This window comes from Cetorhinus maximus, chromosome 4, assembly GCF_964194155.1.
Source record: "Cetorhinus maximus chromosome 4, sCetMax3.hap1.1, whole genome shotgun sequence".
Classification (NCBI taxonomy): Eukaryota; Metazoa; Chordata; class Chondrichthyes; order Lamniformes; family Cetorhinidae; genus Cetorhinus; species Cetorhinus maximus.
The window spans coordinates 174,024,160-174,045,331 of NC_135882.1; the positions used below are offsets into that span (position 1 = coordinate 174,024,160).

The 21,172-nt window shown below is 43.4% G+C and overlaps 1 protein-coding gene across 4 annotated transcripts in view; it reads right to left on the bottom strand.

Annotated features, from left to right (window-relative positions):
* Window positions 1-249: 249 nt before the first annotated feature.
* LOC144680043 (transcription initiation factor TFIID subunit 4-like) overlaps window positions 250-21,172 on the bottom strand; it is a 160,453-nt gene continuing 139,530 nt past the window's right edge. For 3 of the 4 annotated variants that reach the window (XM_078541154.1, XM_078541155.1, XM_078541153.1), the window contains one exon: window positions 250-3,722. In XM_078541154.1, the coding sequence (XP_078397280.1) occupies window positions 3,555-3,722 (168 nt within the window). In that variant the 3' untranslated portion in view covers window positions 250-3,554. Of the gene's footprint in view, window positions 3,723-19,217; window positions 19,327-21,172 lie in introns of those variants that run through there. The other variant, XM_078541156.1, reaches the window with a different exon arrangement.

Here is a 21,172-nt window from a genome sequence, read left to right on the forward strand (position 1 = left end):
AGACTAGAACTAGGGTTTAAAAATAAAGGGTATAAGAGGAAGGGAGGAAAGTTGAGTTGAGGCCACATCAGATCAGTTATGATCTGATCAAACGGCAGAGCAGGCTCGAGGGGCTGAATGGCCTACTCCTGATCCGAATTCATATTTTATGCAAAACCTGTGTGTAGACACACACACACAGACACCCCCCCATAGGGGCATCTGAAAATAAAGAAAGTTTTATACAAAAGTTGAAAGCATCAACATAACTACAGTTAAAGAAATGAAGTTTATGTACATCACAATAAAAATAATTTTACACAGCATATGCTGCCTGGAAGACTGTACAAATAAAGAAACCTGATACCAGTAATAATGCACAAGGGTCAAAACATTCTTTTATATATAACTTTGGCTGACATCTCGTTTTACTATTTACTGAGCCAATGCCCAGTTTTATTCGGCTCAAAGGTGCTCTAAGTGTTTTAAAAAAAAATTGCAGGTGACATCATAAGGAACATCATTAGTTTCTTTGTACCTCCTCCAACTTCCAAAAATGTTGAAGGTAACTATAAACTGCCAGAGGCATGAAAACTATTTCACATTTCACACAGTTAACCATCTCTACATTATGGAAAATAAAAATCACTTTCTATATATTACTCAAAATGGCATCAAAATTATATTTCTGTTGCAGAATATCCCCAAGGAACAGAGCTTTTTAATAAATACACATATCAAAAAACTCCATCTACCCTTAACAGAGGAGAAAAACACTCCTAAACATCGCTCTGGATGTGTTAAAGTGGCTGAATAATGTTTTGAACATCAAATTGCCACTGTGCTTTTAACATGATGACTGCAACTCTTCCCTCCCACCCCTTCCCAAGTCTAGTTTGCCTGAATATAACAATGGGCTGGGGAGGGGAAGTGAGGGAAACCCAACAAGGAACAGAATAGAAGGTGGCGATGTCAAAATGAACATTACTCAAGGATGTCTCTTCCACATGAACAAATCGTTTTGGAAACACAGTCTCTGTGCACAGGAGGATGGGCCCTGGTGGAAGAGATGACAGCCAAAAAGATCCCAAGATGTTCTGGCATTGGTCTGACCAGCTCGTCTTGACACTTCATGACATCTTGCTCACGGGAGACTCTCTCTGCTGGCATTTCAATCATCCAACGCCGCAGCTAGGGTGGAAGCCTGTCTAACTGTTGCACTCATTAGGAGCTGCCTCGCATTGCTGGAATAACCTTGCTGAGAATTTCCTCACGGGTTCTCCCAAATTGGCAGGCGCAACTTTGGTCCCAAGATTGGAGCTGGACACTGTAATCAATCCTGCGATCTTCCTGGCTTCTGAAGAAGAGGACTTACGAGGGGGTTTCAGATGTCGAGCAGAGCACTGCAATTCCTTGCTCTTTCACCCGTCTAATGCAAAGTGGGGTGTGTTGGGGGGGGGGGGGGGGGGGGGGGTGGCACGTTTGGAAGAGAATTACAAGGATGCCACTTGCTTTCAGACATGTGGGCAGTTCTTTCCCTCCCTACATTATCAAAAAATGCACCCACCATCGCTAGTATGTCTACTCAAAAACATATCAGGATGAGATCAATACCAAGTGAGCCTAATGGGAGCGATCTTAGCTGGCAGGGGTAAAAGTAATTAGCACAGCCATTTATTTACAGATCAGCTATGCTCCTTTGTGTTTATGGACTTGTAGTGGAGAAAAACCACCTGCCCAGACAGGAAGGTTGGAAATATGAGATTTGAGTGCAGTTATTCACAAAATAATGATTCTGAATGTCAAACTAAGTCACCTAATCGCCTCCATTTGCTATGCTTCAAATACAATGGATAAATAGAATATCAGCTGCTTGTAGGTGGTACAGGGTAGGCGGATGCAAAATCCTGACACGCTATACTTCTTTCTTGGCAGTTACCCCATGTTACAGTTCACCTCCAATTTTTATTTTTCAATTGTGGCCACTGAAGCTTTATGAGAAAATATGATTGCACAGTTTCAAAGTCAGTAAATAAATGGCCAGTTAACATGGGTTAGGGTGGACACCAGGGGAACGGCTTCTTCGAATAATGCCCTGTGGACTTTTCACGTCCGCAGGCAGACCCCCATGACAATACAGCACACACTCAGCACTGCACTGCGTGCAGAGCCAAAGCTTACTTTGCTTAAACCCTGGACTGAATCCACAAACTTCTGACTGAAAGGAAAGCAGGTTAACTGCTGAGCCAAACTAACACTTTAACGATGACAAATTGACAACATGCCTGAAACGTGTCTGAATCTAGCACGGAAAACGCCCTAACTCAAATGCTCCGAGATGGTCTCCGACAATCCATCACAAAAGGCCGAATTAGATGGCAAATCTAGAACGCTGGATGCAATATCAAAACATTGGAAATGATGGTCAGTAGCACACCTCAGTTCAACAGCTTCACACATGTGCTAGATGTGAGCTTAAAATGTCAAGGCTCTAATCTCAGTAGCTTATTATGGAAACACGAGGCTATTAAATTTAATACTCTGACAGAGTCAAGTGTAGGTGACTGCTCAAGTCACTACATTGGCTCTTGCCCTCTTCTGGGTGTGTGTGTGTTGGGAGGGGAGAGAAGGATTTCAGCATGATTGGTGAGTGACTCAGTTTAAGACGTATTTAAGATTGGTCTAAGCCAGTGATTAACTAGTTAGTGTAGCGAGAGGTATAACATCACTGTCTCATCTAATAATTTTTCATATCTGTTGGAATGTGATTTTCTTTTGAATTTCACATTTCTTCTGAAAGCCCACACTAGGCTTCTCAGAAGGCAAAGTTGTAATTGAGACCCTGAGGAAGGCATACAAAATAACAAGATTGGCCAGGAATAGGAGACTTTTTCTTGCAGTTAGCCCATAGGAAATGGGCACTAGCCTGCTCAAACAGTTAAAACATGTCATGTAAAATTAACTGGCCTGAGTCCGAAAACCAATAGAGTACCAACTATACAGACTTAAATTCTCTGGCCAAGGGGAGCATGACTTAGACCGACGTTAAGAACAAGCACTGGAGAGGAATGGCAGATGCACCTGTTGCGTAAAGTAGGAAGAAAAGGATTACAAAGCTCCAAAACCTCCAAAGAAAGAAGTAGACACTCGTCCATGAATTTACCCTGAATGAGCAACACATCCCATAGCAGATAAAGCACGAGGGGAAGTAAACATTTCAAGTTGTTTAACAACGCTCCGTATCATAATCATTAGTTATTAGGGAACTTGGAACAATTGCAGTTTTTTAATAAATAATATATACCTATACCATCCCAGTTTTCCGAATCTTTCAATGGGAGGGAACAAAATTTCACAAGTGATGTTGGAAAATTCTACATAATCAACGCCTCGCCTTCAGCTTCACCCTGAAACAAAAATCAAAGTTTTACCCGTCAGTATTTTTTTTTTAAAAAAAGAAATGTCACGAGAGTAAACAAGGACAACCAAGGTCCAGAATCACAGATTCCTGAAGCAATGTCTAGAAATCATTTCGCAGAACCATCTGTGCAACCAGCATATACGTTTTCTCCTCTTCACTTGAGATAGGCTCGGTACAAGAGCGGCGAGTGTCTTTTTGACCGGTCCTGCTCCAAGCAGAGAATGAGATCCCTGAGATTGACTCGTGTTATCCTCTGTCGTAGGTAGGGTCGGGCTTGTGCTGCTCTAAGACCGCCGAGCGCACTCCCGCTGCCGCTCAAGCCCTGCAAGCAGAACAGAAAAGGCACATGGTTAGCCATTGGGTCAGAAAGGGTGGGCTAAATGGATACACACAATGCTATCAAAAGCAGCAGCCACCATCATACACAATCCCTCTTCTCTCATTTCTATGGACTGTACTGCATCAAAAACATCCAAGTATTGCTGAAAAAAAGAGAGATTGCCTAAGCTTTTCATCTTGCCCTCATCAGGACACTCGTAAGAATACCAATATTAGGGGGGGGAAACAACAATTTATATGTGAAGAGAGTGCTGATTGGTTGGCAAGTGGTGTTGCCATGGAGAATGCACCACTGATGGTGTTAACTGTCAAGCATTGTTTGACATTTAAACTAGGCAGCTTCACCAATTAATCAGCGAATGGCTGTCACTTATTTTGTTTAGCTTAAACAGACGCAACGTGTGTACATGTTTTTGCGGTCTGCTAAGGACAGAGCCTGTGTATTAATATATGTGGCCTCCAGTACACACAAATGCACCACATTGCGAGCCCGACTGACAATCTTAAATTGGTTGGCAGCGCAATGCTTAGTGCATTGGCAATTATTTAGCAAATGTTGTCCAACTGCAGATGGGGGTTGGGCATGCTGCTCGATATGATCTGCCAGTCTTTGGGATGTATGGCCTACATACCTAGCATCACACTGGCACTGCGGGCAGGGCAGCAAGGCAAATCAGCAATGTTTCCTTCATCATTTGACTAGATTTTGAATGCAGCTGAGACCAAAGGACACCAAGTCCTCCCTCTCTCTCGGTGCTAATTGCCTTATATGAAATGAGTTTGAGCAGTCTCAATCTAGTTCTACTGGATGTGGGATACTGTGAATAATTAATAAAGTCTCTCTGTTGTTGGGAAATTCCTAGCGTCTATCTTTAATTGTAGACAGTGCCCGAACACAGCCAGCATAGATTTGTAAAGGGTAGCTCATGTCTGATGCACCAGATTGAATATTTTGAAAAGATGCCTAAAGTAATGGTCAGAGGAATGTCCACATGTGTTATTTATATAGATTGCCAGGAGGTATTTGGTAAAGTCCCTCATAAGAGGTTGATCATTATCAACAATTCCTCATGTCAAGGATGATTCTTTCTCAAGGATAGCTAGGTGGCAGCGAGATCTGAATGTCATTTGTGGGTTCACAGATGCTTTATGAGTCCTATCTTAGCCTTACAGGCTCTCCCACATTCAGGAGATCAGTTATTAGCTGGTAGAGATGGAGATGGATAGTTGGCTTGAGCCACTGCCTTCTCTTTCCGTGTCTCTTGCTGTTCTCTCTCTGTGGCTGCTCTTGATGACTGGAAGGTCTTGACACCATTGCTGATGATGGGTCACCATTTTGGTCACAATTGGGCATCTGCTTCCCTTGTGTTGATGTTAATACAACAGACCTCCATGGTCGCTTTGAGATAGTCTTTGAAACATTTTTGCCCCCGTGTGAACAGATTCCCTGGTGTAGCTCTGAGTAGAGCGCCTGCATGACATGTCCCATCTCAGCTGCTGAGATTCTCATGGCCTCTATACTCGGGCTTGTCTGCATATTGGAGAACACATGTTTGTCCTGTTTCCCTCCCACTTGATTCACTGGTTCCTTCTAAGACAGGTTGATGTTGTTGTTCTAGGACCTTGAGATGATGTCTGCAGGTTGTTCAAGTTTCAGCATGGTAGAGAAGCGTAGGGAGGACTACTGCCCAATAGACTTCGAGTTTAGTGCCAGATATCACAATTCTTGAAAACCAGAGCATTGAACTCGGAAATTACTCACTAATTTTAAGTGCTTATTCTCTTTCTAAAATCTAATTCGGGTGTTGCATTTAACATTACTTTAACATTAAGACCGAAAGAAACTGTAAGTTAGTCGGTGGTAAACAAACTGCCTGCAAGTGGCAGCTGCACAGTGAGTTAATTAGGTGGCTAGTTAGAACTAAGTTCCTTAGTCAATACGGTCTGACTCAGGGATTAAGAATTTCTGTTAGTCTGAACACAGGAGGTTTTAGCTCATGCACAGAATAAGAGGCATGGAGGCCAGCTGGATGGAGTAAAGCTTTGACAGAGTACTGAACCTGGGAATTTGGTGAGTGAGGGAATTTGAGGGAGAGGTGCTGTTTTGATCTTTTACAGAATACAAAAAAAAAGGTCTGAGAGAGGGAGGGGGACACAGCGAGACCAGAGAGCTTGAACAGGCAAGCAGGCAGGTGATTGGTTGGTGAGGGTTATAGTTTCTTATTGTTCCCTAAACTAGGGCAGCAGTTTAAACTAGTACCTGGGGGAAGGGTGGGGAGTAGATAAAAGTCTCGTATTAAAATTATGCTTTTAACTAGTTAAACTTAAAATAACAAATTATCAGTGATATTTCTAAATTTGTAACGCTAAATAAACAAATTACAACAAAGATGTCAGGGCAGGTAATGTATTGCAGCTGTAGCATGTGGGTGCTGGTGTGATCCACATCAACCACAACTGCAGTGGGTGCTGGTGTGACCCACATCAACCACACCTGCAGTGTCCACATGAAAACTAAACTATCTCCCATAGTAAATTTGAGCTTTGCTACAAATATCATGATTCAATTTCTGACTACTCTGGTTCTTTTCTACCTTCCCCTCTAAGTTTGGAAACACCAGACTTGAACCTTGTACGAATGCGATGGCTCATCAGTAATTCAGACGGTGTTGAACCAGTAGTTGCATGAGTCGTTGTATGATAACTGAGAAGAAAACACAAAATTAGAGTTTCTAACATACCTTCGGATCACTTCTTCATTCCTGATTTGAATGTTTGCACTGCTCTTTCTGCTAGCCCATTGGATGAGGGATGATATGGTGCTGTTTTAATATGTGTAATTCCATTTAAATCATAAATCTCTGAAATTTCATATTAGTGAAGACAGCACCGTTATCCGAAAAGATGACTTCTGGTAGGCCGTGTATACTTAAAACATTGGTGCAGCTTTTCAATAGTTGCACACGATAGCGGTGATCTAACTTCATACACATCCATCCACTTAGAAAGCGCATCGATGACCAATAAAAACATAGTACATAAAAATGGACCTACATGGTCTATATATAATCTAACCCAGGGCTCAGCCAGGCCACTCCCATGGATGCTGTGGAGCTGAAACGGGCAACTTCTGTTGTTACTGACACTGGAGACAGTGTGTGACCACGCTTTCAATGTACTGTCTATACCTGGCCACCAGACATAGCATCGCGCAAGCTTCTTCATCTTCAATATGCCTGGACCTGCACTGTGAAGCTCTATCAAGAGTGGTTCTCTTCCTTGCGAAGGGACGATGGCTCTTGATCTCCACAACAAGATTTCATGCTGACAACTTAAACTGCTTTTCGGGCATGGAACGGTCTTATTTCTTCAGACACTGGTGAATTTGACCATCCTTGCAATTCCTGGTCTCGGACTTTTGACAAAATTGGATCCTAGTTTGACCAATTCCTTATTTGCTTTGCACAGACCGGCGAAGAGTCCAATAAATTCAACACAAGAACAACTTCTTGTAGCAATGAAGCATGTAGAACACGATCTGGTAATGGAAGACAACTGAGTGTGCCTGCATTTGCTATAGGCACACCAGCACGGTGCGTATACCAATACCAATATACCACACCAATAAAATCAACGCCCAACGTTGAATTCTTCCGAGGATATTGGTGGAATGGCTTTATCCTCATGAAAACAACCCATTAGTGGTTTATAGTCTTGACACTATGGTGAAATGTCGACCATGCAGATACTGATGGAATTCCTTTGCTCCAAATATTACTGATAAACCTTCCTTTTCAAGTTGTGAATAACCCTTCTCGGCTGCAGAGGGGGCTCTGGAGACATAGCCTATTGGCCTTTCGAAACCATATTCCATCCTGTGACACAACACCGCTTCCACTCCATAGGGAGATGCATCACGGGTTAATATTAATTCTTTTGATGCGTCATAATGTACTAGTAGACATGATGAGTGTAATAGCTTCTTGACCTTTACAAAGGCTTCTTCTTGTTGCACCCTCCATGACCAACCATGATTCTTTTTCCATAGTAAATGTAAAGATGCTAACACTGTTGACAAGTTTGGAAAGAAGTGACTGCAATAATTTATCATGCCCAAAAAAGACTCGAGTTCAGTGACACTGGTAGGAGAGGACGCTCCTTTGATTGCCCGGACTTTCTCCTCTACCGAATGCATCCACTCGATGACCCAAGTAAGAGGCTTCAGTCGCTTGGAAAGTACACTTCTCGTTCTTCAACCGTACACCAGCTTCTAAAAATCATCTTAAAACCTCTTCTAGGTTGGCCAGGTTGGTTCAGCTTCCGTTAATCCTGTGATCAGGACATCACCCAGATACATTACTACTCGGGGAAGTCCTTGCAATAGGCTTCCCACGGTCCTTTGGAAAATCGGACAGGCAGATGATACACCAAAGCGTAGGCGTGTATATTGACACAGGCCCTTGTGTGTGTTGATGGTTATATACCCTCTAGATGTGCTATTCAGCTCCAGCTGTCGGTATGCATGGCTCATGTCCAGTTTGGTGTAGGATTTTCCTCCAGCTAGCTTAGCATAAAAATCTTCAAACTTCGGGATAGGATATTTATCCAATTTAGCAGCCTTGCTCACAGTTAACTTGTAATCTCTGCAAATGCGAATAGTTTGATTTGGTTTCATCACAGGGACTACGGGTGCTGCACATACTGAAAATTGGACTGGCTGGATGATGCTGAGCTTCTAAGTGGCACAATTCTGCATCCACCTTCCCCTTTAGGGCATAAGGCACAGGTCTGGCCTTACAGGCACGGGGTATTGCCTCCGAGTTTTGCTCGTAAGCCTTTTATTTTCCCAATTTGACAAAACACGCTGTCGTACTTCCTTAACTTTACTTTACTTCCTTTGGTTGAAAATGCATTTTCACGAGGCCTACCAGCTCGTTAAAAGATTTAGAATTGAGCGTGCTCAATTCGTGACGAATTGGGAAAGATAAAAGGCTTACGAGCAAAAATACATGTAGACTCGGAGGCAATACCCCGTTTCTGCGGATGAGGTTATATGCTTTGCTCCCACGGGCACTTAAAAGGATTGCTTTCTGCTTCTCCTCCGCTGTTATTTCATTCCCCTTGAAATAAAAACCAAGGCGCTATGTACTGACTCCAGTCTTCCATGGACGAGTCATGAGGGTCGATTCTGCCACAGAGTGGCATGACTGCATACCTTTACTTTTCTTTCTTTCCTTAAGAATTGATGCACTCACATTCATGAGGCGAGGGGCAGCGTCGGAGCGATCCCACCCTCATAGCCAAATGTAATTAACTCGATGCACCAGACAGGTTTCTTACTTGAAACAGATAACTTTATTACAGAGCTCTTTTAGAAGCTACATGCTTGAACCAGGTCCACGACTAGAAAGCTCCGTCCCTCAGATTACCTGCGCTTAGGGCCCATTCGTCAGTACAATCACATGACCCCGAAAGGCAGTAGGAAAGGTTTTACCTACAATCACTGCAGGCATGGTCTAACAAAGCTAGAGCCAGACCTTCTAGAAGTGAAATTAGGAAACACTTCTTCACACAAAGGTAGTAGTAGTTTGGAACACTTTAACAAAGAGATCTTTGTTAACCGAAGACTTTAACAAGGGATATGGAGCAAACACAGGTATATGGAGTTAGGTTACAGATCAGCCATGATCTCACCGAAGGCAGAACAGGGTTGAGGGACTGAATGACCTCTAAATGCGCCTGTGTTCCATAATGCTAATACTTGAGGGGATGAATAGTGTAGGGAATAGAAAATGTCACATTGATGCAGGGTAAGATATTTTTATCAGGACACATACTCAGTACTTTACTTTGCAACTCATCATGATACCTAGCCTGTTGTGGACACCCAGTAAGCAGATATCATGTCAAGAAATTCCACAGAACCATAGAAAAGTTACAGTGCAGAAAGAGGCCATTCAGCCCATTGTGCCTACAGCAGCCAAAAAGAGAAAAAAGTAAACTAGGCGCTCATTTTAATCCCACTTTCCAGCACTTGGCCCATAGCCTTGCAAGTTCCAGCATTTCAGATGCAGTTTTGGCCCAGCAATTTGAGTCAGTTTTTTTCTTGTGTTTAAATTCCTTCATGGCCACTCTCCCTATCCCAGTTTGACCCAACAATATTTCCCCCATCTGCCACATCCCAACTCTGTTCATACCCTGGCCTCTTCAGCGTCCCTGATTTTCATCGCTTCTTTATTGGCAGCTGTTAGCTCCTGGGCTCTGGAATTTCTTAATTAAACTTCTCTACCTCTTTTCCACTGCCTCCTTCAAATTGCTGGGCGGCCAGGAGCTAGTGTCAGCCAGCAAGGAGTGATGGGTGTGCAAAACCTGATGCGGGATAGGGTACAGGCAGGAGTTTGGACCAGTTAAAACATAGTGGGTGGCTGGAGACAGGAAGGCAAGGGAGACTGGAAGCAGCAAAAGAGGGTCTCAGCAGCAGAGAGCCGAGGTGTGGCAGAGATGTGGGGCGGTGGGGAGATGTTGATGGCAGAACTCGGTGACCTTGACTATGGTGAGGCTGGAGAGATGGAAATGATTATGGGGTGGTGGCGGGGGAAAGAAGCAGACTGAGTTAAAACATTAAAAATGGGGTACCATTGCCAAATTGTTACTACTGCTTGAAACACTCGACAATGCACCTCCTTTGGGGAAAAATGAACCATATTGAACTATATTCAGAGTCCTTCCCCTCGTAGGTATATATGGTAGACATTTTACCTCAAGGAGCTGAATACTTAATCAAATGTCAAGTGTAACAATTAAGAGGAATATCTGTCAATGATAAACTCAAGAGGCTGAAGGGATCCCACACATTGGAAAGCTACACAACCATCTAATTTTATTTATTTACAAAATATTTTTAAAAGCCTATATATTTTTGATCTTGAAAGTTGTGCATCAGGTTATTAAACACACATGAATTAGGAGCAGGGGTGCTTGTGGTGAATTGTTCTAAATGTGTACGGTAACACGGTTCACAATCACCACTTATAAAGAACCATCGGTCGTCAACCAGTGCAAGCATTAACTGGCATTAGCTTTGGGCTATAGCCTCTCTGGTAACCTAGTGAGAGGGGGATTTTGGGTGATGACTGAATTTATATTTATATTGAAAACCAGGGTACGTGGTCCATTTTCAGCCACGAGAACAATTTCCTGAGCTTTTTTGAGTCAACAAATAACTGAGCTGTTTTTTTTTGTTGTGCATGGAGGAAGGGGAACTAATCACGAGACTCAGCATGCTACATCTCGCTTCAAAGCTCACCGGAGTTTTTCAAACATCTCAGGTTCGCAAGAGGAAGGCTGGTACGTATGTTGGATTTCAGGTAAAACGTACACACTTGCACACAGAGGAAAAGGTTAAAGTTCAAGCCAGCGAGTCATGTGACTAACTGGAACACCGTCAATAGAAAACTGCACTCTGCACGACTGTCAGTGCAGGGTTGAAAAGGAGGTCACTCCAACAGGATGGAGTGAAAGGCCCGAGGCAACGTTATAAATGAAACACAACCACTGGGGATTTTCTGTGGCCCAGCAGCATTGTCCTTTAACAATTCACAGTCGTCGCCCAAACTACAGGGAAGTGAAAGCAGTGGTTTTTTTTTTACAAATGCAACCATTAACTCTGGTTGCAATTTCTTAAAAATTAACCCAGGGTGAGAGAAAGTAATGATAGCCTATCCTATCCAACCCACTGTGGCTTTGCAGCTCAAGTGAGAACAGGCATTTTTTTTTTTTAAAAATGAGGAAGTGCTAATCATGTCAAACATAGTTCCATTACTAACAACTGATACTTTTACACCACTTACACCGGTGTGTGTGTGTGTGTGTGTGTGTGGGGCGGGGGGAGATAGGAAAACCAAAACAAATCCAAATTGACTGAAGACATTCAAGGCTTCAAACTGTAAAGCTTATTAAAAACTTAACAGTTCAAACCACGCAAAGAATTTCATTAACAGGCTCAGCATCAATTGTGCAGCAAGAAAGATTTGAATTGAGTCACATACAAAGAGCTTCAAATGAAGGATTCTCTTGACCAATTCATGAACTACAAGCTTGAATGAATTAAATCAAATGGTGCCTTCCCCTCCAACCATTAGCAGAGCAAACCTTGCAAGGTCTAGTTAGGAGGATTAACAACAAATAAAGAGATGCAGGCGATATTCCATCAGATTTCGCAGTAGAACAAAGCACAAAAGCTCACTCCATCACAATCTGAAGTACCCTGAAGACTGAACTCTCAAACTATGCCCTTCACACTCTGCTACTACTACTCCTTTTTGAGACCTACATTATTGTACCTTACTGTAGTGTATAACACATCTCTACTCGCACCTAAAGAAATTGCAGCTTAAAGAAAGGGCAGTTTTGCATTTATATAACACCTTTCACAACCACCGGATGCCCCAGAACGCTTTACAGCCAATGAAGTACTTTGGAAGCGTAGCCACTGTTGTAACAAGGCACAGCAAGATCCCTCAAACAGCAAAATGATAATGGCCAGAACGCCAGGGATAACTTCTGTACCAGGCAATCATTTTCATCCACCCGAGAGGTGGTTTAACATCTCACCCAACGTTAAGCATCTCTCTCAGTGCTGCACTTGAGTGTCGGCCTTGATTGTTACGCTCAAGCTCGTGGTGGGACTTGAACCAATACCCTTCTGGCTCAGAAGCAAACACGTTAATAACTGAGCCACGGCTAACAAAAGGTGTAAATTGCACTTCAGGTTACATGACAACTTTCTCAAGTCATTCTCACCTCCCCTCGAGTGCTGACGCTCAGACTTGTACATTTCTGTGCTGCTGGCAGCCTTGTGGTGCCTCAATCATTTTTACAAAAACGCAGACAGTGAGTGCCTTTTGGCTGTTCACCATGAAGGGCATCACAACTGACGCCCCCCCCCCCACCCCCCAACCCCACACTGTATTGAGCTGAGCTGCGATATCCTATGTTCCATATATTTATATTTCTGAACATGAGTCACTGAATACTGTTTAGGTATGAGAGTCTTGGCTGATTTTCTTTTCCTTTTGCAGAGTTCGGAGGGGAAGTGAACCATTTAATTGGTGCTTCAACATAGTGCAATTCTCGGTTAAGAATGAGTATGCATTCACGTCTAGAGTGTCATAGGGGTCTACAGCACAGAAAAAGGCCCTTGGGCCCATCGAGTCTGCGCCGGTCAAACAAGTACCTAACTATTCTAATCCCATTTTCCAGCACTAGGCCCATAGCCTTGTGTGCCATGGCATCGCAAGTGCACATCCAAATACTTCTTAAATGTTATGAGGGTTTCTGCCTCAACCACCCTTTCAGGCAGAGAGTTCCAGATTCCCACCACCCTCTGGGTGAAAAAATTCTTCCTCACATCCCCTCTAAACCTCCTGCCCCTTACCTTAAATCTATGCCCCCTGGTTGATCCCACCACCAAGGGGCAAAGTTCCTTCCTATCTATCCTATCTATGCCCCTCATAATTTTATACACCTCAATCATGTCCCCCCTCAATCTCATCTGCTCCAGGGAAAATAGCCCCAGTCTATCCAATCTCTCCACATAACTGAAACTCTCCAGCCCAGGCAGTATCCTAGTAAATCTCCTCTGCACACTCTCCAGTGCAATCACATCCTTCCTATAATGTGGATTCCAGAACTGCACGCAATACTCTAGCTGTGGCCTAACCAGCGTTTTATACAGTTCCAGCATAACCTCCCTGCTCTTATATTCACCACCTTATCTACCTGTCCCGCTACCTTAAGGGACCGGTGGACATGTACACCAAGGTTCCTCTGATCCTCGGTGCTTCCCAGTGTTCTACCATTCATCCTGTACTCCCGTGCCTTGTTTGTCCTGCCCAAGTGCATCACCTCACACTTATCCAGATTAAATTCCATTTGCCACTGATCAGCCCATCTGACCAGCCCGTCTATATCCTCCTGTAATCTAAGGCTATCCTCCTCACTATTTAGCACCCCACCAATTTTTGTGTCATCCGCGAACTTACTGATCAACCCTCCTACATTCAAGTATAAATCGTTCATATATACCACAAACAGCAACGGACCCAACACCGATCCCTGTGGAACCCCACTGGACACAGGCATCCAGTCATAAAAACACCCCTCGACCATCATTCTCTGCTTCCTGTAGGTTTTAAAGCACATCAAATCAATACAGCAATTTCTGGAAAGACCCCCTTGGAGGTGATGCAGACAAGATTTACTAGCATGGCACCAAGGATGAGGGCATTAGTCATGTGGAAAGATTGGAGACACTTTTCAACACAAATTCCACAGTGATATTTGGCTTGTCAGCATCAGCTGTGGCTCCGTTGGTAGCACGCTTGCCTCTGAATCACAGGGCTTCAGCCTCAAGTTCCACTCCAGGGTTGGAACACAAAAGCCTACGCTCCAGTGCGGTACTGAGGGAGCACTACACTGTCAGAGGTGCCGTGTTTTGAGTGCGACATTAAACCAAGGCTCCATCTGCCTGCGCAAGTGGATGTAAAAGATCCCATGGCACTATTGTGAAGAGGAGCAGGGGAGTTATTCCTGGTGTCCTGGCAAATATTCACTACTCAATCAACATCACTAAAAACAGATTACCCAGTCATTATCACGATTGCTGTTTTTTGGGAGTTTATTGTGCACGTATTGGCTGCCATGTTTCCTATATTAAAACACTAAAAAAAGTACATCATTGAATGTAAAGGACTCTGAGATGTCCAGTCGTTGCAAAAAGTGCAAGCTTGTCTTTTCTTTACCTTTCTCAATTTTACAAACACACATGATTACTCTCTCATGATTAATATGCAAATATATATATGCCATGAATTGGAAAGGTCGTCAGTTACTCCCGTTGGTTTGGTGAGAACCAATTCATGCAGAATTAAATTGCTAATGATAGATTAAAGAGATACGGCCCATAACAATGCATTTCAATATGAATTAACCTTGCTGGAGCTGAAGTTCACTTGTGCCAGCAATATATTTGGTTTTATGGATGTGCAGTTCAGGGCTGTTGTACAATTTCTTTTTATTCATTCTACGTGGTCTGGGCAACACTGGCAAGGCCAGCACTTGTTGCCCATCTCTAACTACCCTTGAGAAAGTGGTAACGAGTCACTTTCTTGAATACAACTGAGTGGTTTGCTAGGGCTGCTAAAAGTCAGCCACATTGCCGTGGGTCTGGAGTCACACGTAGGCCAGACCAGGTAAGGATGGCCGATTTCCTTCCCTAAAGGACGTTAGTGAGCCAGATGGGATTTTTAAAAAATAAAACCCGGCAGTTATATGGTCACCATTTCTCCTAGTTTCTCCACTGATTTCTTTGTCAATTACTTTATATCTGTGTTCTCTAGTTACTGACCCTCCTGCCACTGGAAACACTTGTTCATCTACTCGAATCCTTTGCACTTCTGAACACTCCTATTAAAGCTCCACTGAATCTGTTTAGCTCCAAGAACAAAATACAGTAAATCTCCTCTGCACTCTCTCCATGGCTTTGACATCTTTCCTAAAGTGTGGTGCCCAGAATTGGACAACATGCTAGCTGGGGCCTAATGAGTGACTTATAAAGGCTCACCATAACGACCTTGCTTTTGTACTCTTATGCCTCTTATTTATAAAGCTTAGGGTCACATACTGCAGCCTTCATCAACTTTCTCCATCAAAGGCTTGTGTAAATAATAAAAACATGAGAAACAGAGCTGGAGTAGGCCATTCAGCCCTTCAAGCCTACTCCGCCGTTCAGTAAGATCATGGCTGATCAACTACTTCAACACCGTTTTCCTGCACTATCCCTGTATCCCTTGATGTTTTTAATACGTGGAAATCTATCGATCTCAGTCTTGAACATACTCAACGACTGAGCCTCCATCACCCTCTGAGTGAAGAAATTCCTCCTTATCAATAGGGTCTCTCTCCTCCTACATCCCGGGCGGGGGGTTCCCAAACCACGGGTCACGACCCCAATGTATTTGGAGTCACAAGCTCGGAGGCAGTAGCGACTGACTACCAAGTGGAGAATCTGGCGAACACTCCCGTGATAGGCTCCATTTCACGCGGGTGCACGATTCTTAGCTCCGAGGCCTCAAGAGTAAGGTTGAGGGCAAAAACTATTGGCCCCTGCTCAACAACTCTCCCTTGGGGTTGCACCAATTTTCAAGCATTAAAATGGGGTCACAGTGGGGGAAAAGTTTGTCAAGCGCTGCAATGTAGCCTCTTTTAAAATTATACCATTTAGTCTAGAGTGTCTTTGCTCATTGCTCCTTCCAAAATGCATGAGTTTACACTTTTCTGCCATTAAATTCCATCTGTCATGTTTTCAATCCACAAGAATAAAAACTTTGATTTAATTTCCTTTAAATATGGCCTCCCCCTGCACCGCAAATGACCCTATAACTATTAAATATCACCCTGACAGCACTAAGAAATGGGAACTCTCTACTTGCACCCACTAACTCTGCATGGGCAAGGAAACAGTGCAACATTATGAAGGCCGGCATATTATTCAGGTGGCTATTGATATCAGCCCCAGAGGGCTCTTACTGGGTTCTTTGTTCGAATAGGGCTTTGAATAGAGATGGATACTGGCTGCTAATGGATATCTAGAGAGAGAAAAAATACATTGCTCTGGCAGGAAACATGTTCCTCGGGCAATCTGAAACTTAATTCCAAAAACAGAGTTCATTTCCTGAGTTGGACGTATCCAGAATATCTCCAGAGTTACCCATGAGGCCCAGCTGTGAGAATGAAGGCTTTTCAACCCCTGGTCTATCCCACGCTTCACAACAGGATCCTCACCAGCTACTTACTCATCTACAGCAACATATATGGGGATAAGAAGGTGTTTCACTAGAAAACAAAGACAGACACACAAGAACTAGGAGGAGTAGGCCATTTGGCCCCTTGAGTGTTCTCCGCCATTCATGGTTGATCTGATTGTGGCCTCATTTCCACTTTCCTGTCTGCACCACACCTACTCCACCCCCCCTCCCCCCCACACCCCCATAATCCTTGTTGATCAAAAATCTACATAATTCAGCCTCGAATATACGACCCAGCCTCTCTGTGGAAGAGAATTCCACAGACTAATGACCCTGCGAGAGAAGAAATCCTCCTCATCTCCATCTTAGATGAGGGGGGCCCTTAATATTTTAAAGTGTGTCCCGTAGTTTCAGATTCCCCCAGCGGGGGAAACATCCTCTCAGCATCCACCCTGTCAAGCCCCCTCAGAATCTTACAAAATTCAATTGGGATGAACATTATTCCCATGATGCCCAAATCCTGGAGCAGGTATTGAACCCAGGCCTTTCCTGGCCAGAGGACAGTGCGCTACCCAGTGGGCCACTTGGGCACCAGGCCACATGAGGAGATACTGGATCAGATGACCGACAGCTTGGTCAAAAGTGAAGGTCTCAGGGGACATCTTGCAGGAAATCGAGACAGAGAGGTGGAGAAATTTAGGGAGGGGATTCCAGAGCTTAGGGCCAAGGCAGCTGAAGGCAGCCATCAATGATGACATGGTTAAAAATCAAGAATGCTCATGAGGCCAGGGTTACATAAGAAATGCAAACACTGTACCTTGAAACGCTCACCATTTAAAAAGGTCTGTGTAGCACACTGACTTTAAAATGTTATCAAAATAATTATTTGACAAGAACAGACAATTTCTGCTCATTCCACATTCAGCGCTGCAGCTCTGCTGAGATGAGGTTTCTGCTTAAGCTGAGGAGCCTGGCGTTCAATTATTTTAAAAGAAAATGGGTTTTACATTGTTAATTATTCACTGACATCAAAAAGTTATTTGTAAAACTGAATTCATCTTGATTTTTCACACTTCACAAATCACAAGACAGTGCTTCAAAAGGCAGCACTGCACAATGAATAAATGTGCTTCAACTGGAGCGAATCAGTGCCATTCAGCACTTGCATCTTTTTGCACCTGAGCAGAATAGGGTCTAGTTTCTACAAAATGAGTTTATTTTTGCAGTCCTTGCCATTTTTAAAAAAAATAGTTCTTAAGAAGTGAGAACAGTACAAATAGAATTGATTGTATTTGCACAAGTTATTTATTAGCTAAATAATAACTGCCATTTATTCAGGATTGCCAGAAGTTAATGGCCCATAACTTCCGTGCTCCCCAGCATCGGATTTGGGGGGTGCCCCTAAAGATGCGCTGGGGAGTCCCTCTGGCAAGTTCCCAGGGAAGGGCTTGCACGGCAATTGCCCAGAAGTGCTAACTTCCTCTGGACAAATGCACTGCACTGGGAACCATCCAAAAATGCAGTTTAAATCACAAACTTCAATGGTTCTGCCGGGGTTATACCATAGTTACCCAGAAAAAGTTAGAAGAATTAAAACAGTTTCTAACTTCTGGGTAACTATTGTAAAGACTGGCCCCACAGGACTACCCCCAACCCTGGAACTCCCCCCACCAACCCCCCAGACCTCCGACAACCCCACCTTACCCACCACAACCGATTTCACCCCCCCCCCGCCACACCTGACCTCAGACCCCCATGCCAATATTTATGCTCCTCATAAGCCTCTACACACCCTTTTCCATCTCACCCTCTATCGACACATCCTTCTATCCTTTTATCCAGCTTCCTGTTAAATGTATCAGTACTATTCACCTCAACCACTCCCTGTGGTAGTGAGTTCCACATTCTCACCACTCTCCGGGTAACTAAGTTTCACCTGAAATCCCTCTTGAAATTATTCGTGACCATCTTATATTTAATGGACAAAAACTAGTATTTCACTCTTGATCACTTTCCACTTTCTTTCTGCACTAGGTTGTCAGACATACGTACGTACATCCACCTGTGTTTGACACAAGAAATAGGAGGACTAGATCAAACAGCCCATCGACCTTGCTCTGCCACTCAATGCGATCATGGTTTACAACATCAAGGGGAGATGAGCCCAAATTTCCACCAGTTACATAGAATTCAATTCAACGGGTTGAACCCATGCCAGGGCTTACACTCCACACAAGCCGCCACCAACTCTCCTCTTCATCTCACCCCATCATCATATCCTTCTATTCTTTTTTCCCTTATGTGCTTATCTAGCTTCCCCTTAAATGCATCTATGCTATTCACCTCAACCAGTCCCTGTGACAGCGATAATAATAAAAGAAAAGTGCTGGAAAAAGTCATCAGACAGTAGAATGCGTGAGGGAGGGCGCAGGAGAGAGAGAGAGGGCGTGAGAGAAAAAGCACATGAGAGAGAAAGACACACAGAGTTAATATTTTGAGTCCAATATAAAAACCTCTTCAGAATTGTGGCAGCAAGTTTCACAATGTAATCGCTCTCTGGATACACATTCTACATCCCACTCTCACCTCTGTCCCTGGTCTCGCATACTGTTCTACTGAATGTAAGTTCGAGGATCTGCACCTCATCTTTCTATTAAGCACTTGGCAGCTTACCGGCCTTAAAATTTAGATATTAACCACTGCTCCCATTTTCTTGAATGGCGGGTGCTGGTAATGGAGGATGGCTAATGCCGGCCAGTCTTTTCACAGCTTCATAGCAATCTGTGTGAAAGAAAAATAAGTTTTTCCTGCTTTTTGCCCTGAATCTCTAGCAACTAATCTTTTATCTATGTTCTCTTCATTCTAAGCTCTTAATTACAGGAAGCAGTCTGTTCCCATTTACCATGTCCCATCCCAGAATAACTTTAAATACCACAGGGTGCTTCTAATATCTTGTGAATCTCAACACCCAAATCCCTCTGCTCTTTCGCATCAAAATATGTTAATATATTTTTTAAAATGAAAAGGTACCACTTCACCTTTACTGGCATTGAAATTCCATTGGTTTTTTTTGGCTCATTTTTATCATCTTATCAACAGTCCCCCTTCCAGATTTCTTTGGGCCTCAATTATTTACAATGCCTATTTTAGGGTTGCCGCAGAATTTGAGCATCGTTGCATTAAGTCATTGATGTAGACAGTGAATGAAAACCTATGGGTTATCGTTACCCACTTGCAACCAATCTGAGGAATTATTCTCAACAACTACCATTTCTCAATGTGGCTTATTTACGCTTGCTAGAAGCAACAGAGTTATGCACAGGGATCTATTCTTTGCAAACAAAAGGAATATGTTCAAGTCTAGCGCCTTATTTGAATTACTCGGGAGCTTGGGGACCCAAAAGTTTCCCGTTGATTCCTCCAAGGCAATGCCTCAGCCAATCAGACCTCTCTTGCCAACCAATCAGCACCCTTTTTGCCAGTAGTATAAATTGTTGTGATCGTTTGAAATTTGACATTCTTGCGTTTCTCCTGATGATTGCAAGTGCAAAAACTCTGGTAACATCTCTCTGATCAGCAATAGTCCAGTTCTGCACTACCAAATGACTATTTAACTTCCGTTTCCTCCCCTCCAACCAATTTTTAAAATGTAATTTGCCACCCTCTCCCAAAAACAGCACCTTTTGATCTTCTCACAATTTCTTGTTTGGTACCATGTCAAAGTCTGAAAGTTTAGATACACAACATCCACTGCATTTTGCTTATCTACTGTATTGGTCACAGGCCTTTCAGGTTATCAAATACAATCTTCCTTTCTCAACCCATGCTCACTGCACCCCACTGCTTTCTCTTGTATCTAGGTAAATTAGTAATTTTATCTTGAAAGTTGCTCATGCTGGCAACAGGCATGTGCAATACTTAACACCACGAGCTACCCGTGACACAAAGCAGGTACTAATTATAGAGACTGGGCACTCCAATGCTCTTCCAGGTCATTCATGCATATTTTAATAAGCTCCCACTAGCAACAGCATGGGCAGTGTCAGAAAGCCCCAATCTTGACTAAACTGCAGTGAAGTCTTCACAAATAACAAACATTTACATAGTTCCTAGAACAATAAAATGTCCCAAGGTGTTTCACAGGAGCAATTAATTTCACACGGAGCCACACAAGGAGACACATTAGGACCAGCAACCAAAAACTTAGACAAAGAGGTAGGAGTTCCTGAAAGGAGGATAGAGGTGGATAGCTTTAGGGAGGAAACTGTAGAGTGTTTTTTTCTTTATTCAGTTATGGGATGTGGGTGTCACTGGCAAGGCCAGCATTTGTTGCTCATCCCTAATTGCCCTTGAACTGAGTGGCTTGCTCAGCCATTTCAGTGGGCAGTTAAGAGTCAACCGCATTGCTGTGGGTCTGTAGTCACTTGTAGGCCAGGCCAGGTTAGGATGGCAGATTTCCTTCCCAAAAGGACATTAATGAACCAGGCTGGTTTTTGCAACAACCAATGATCGTTGTCAGGGTCACCATTACTGAGGCTAGCTTTCATTTTCAGGTTAATTAACTGAATTTAAATTCCACCAGCTGCCGTGGTGGAATTCGAACCCATCTGCCTAAAGCATTCGCCTG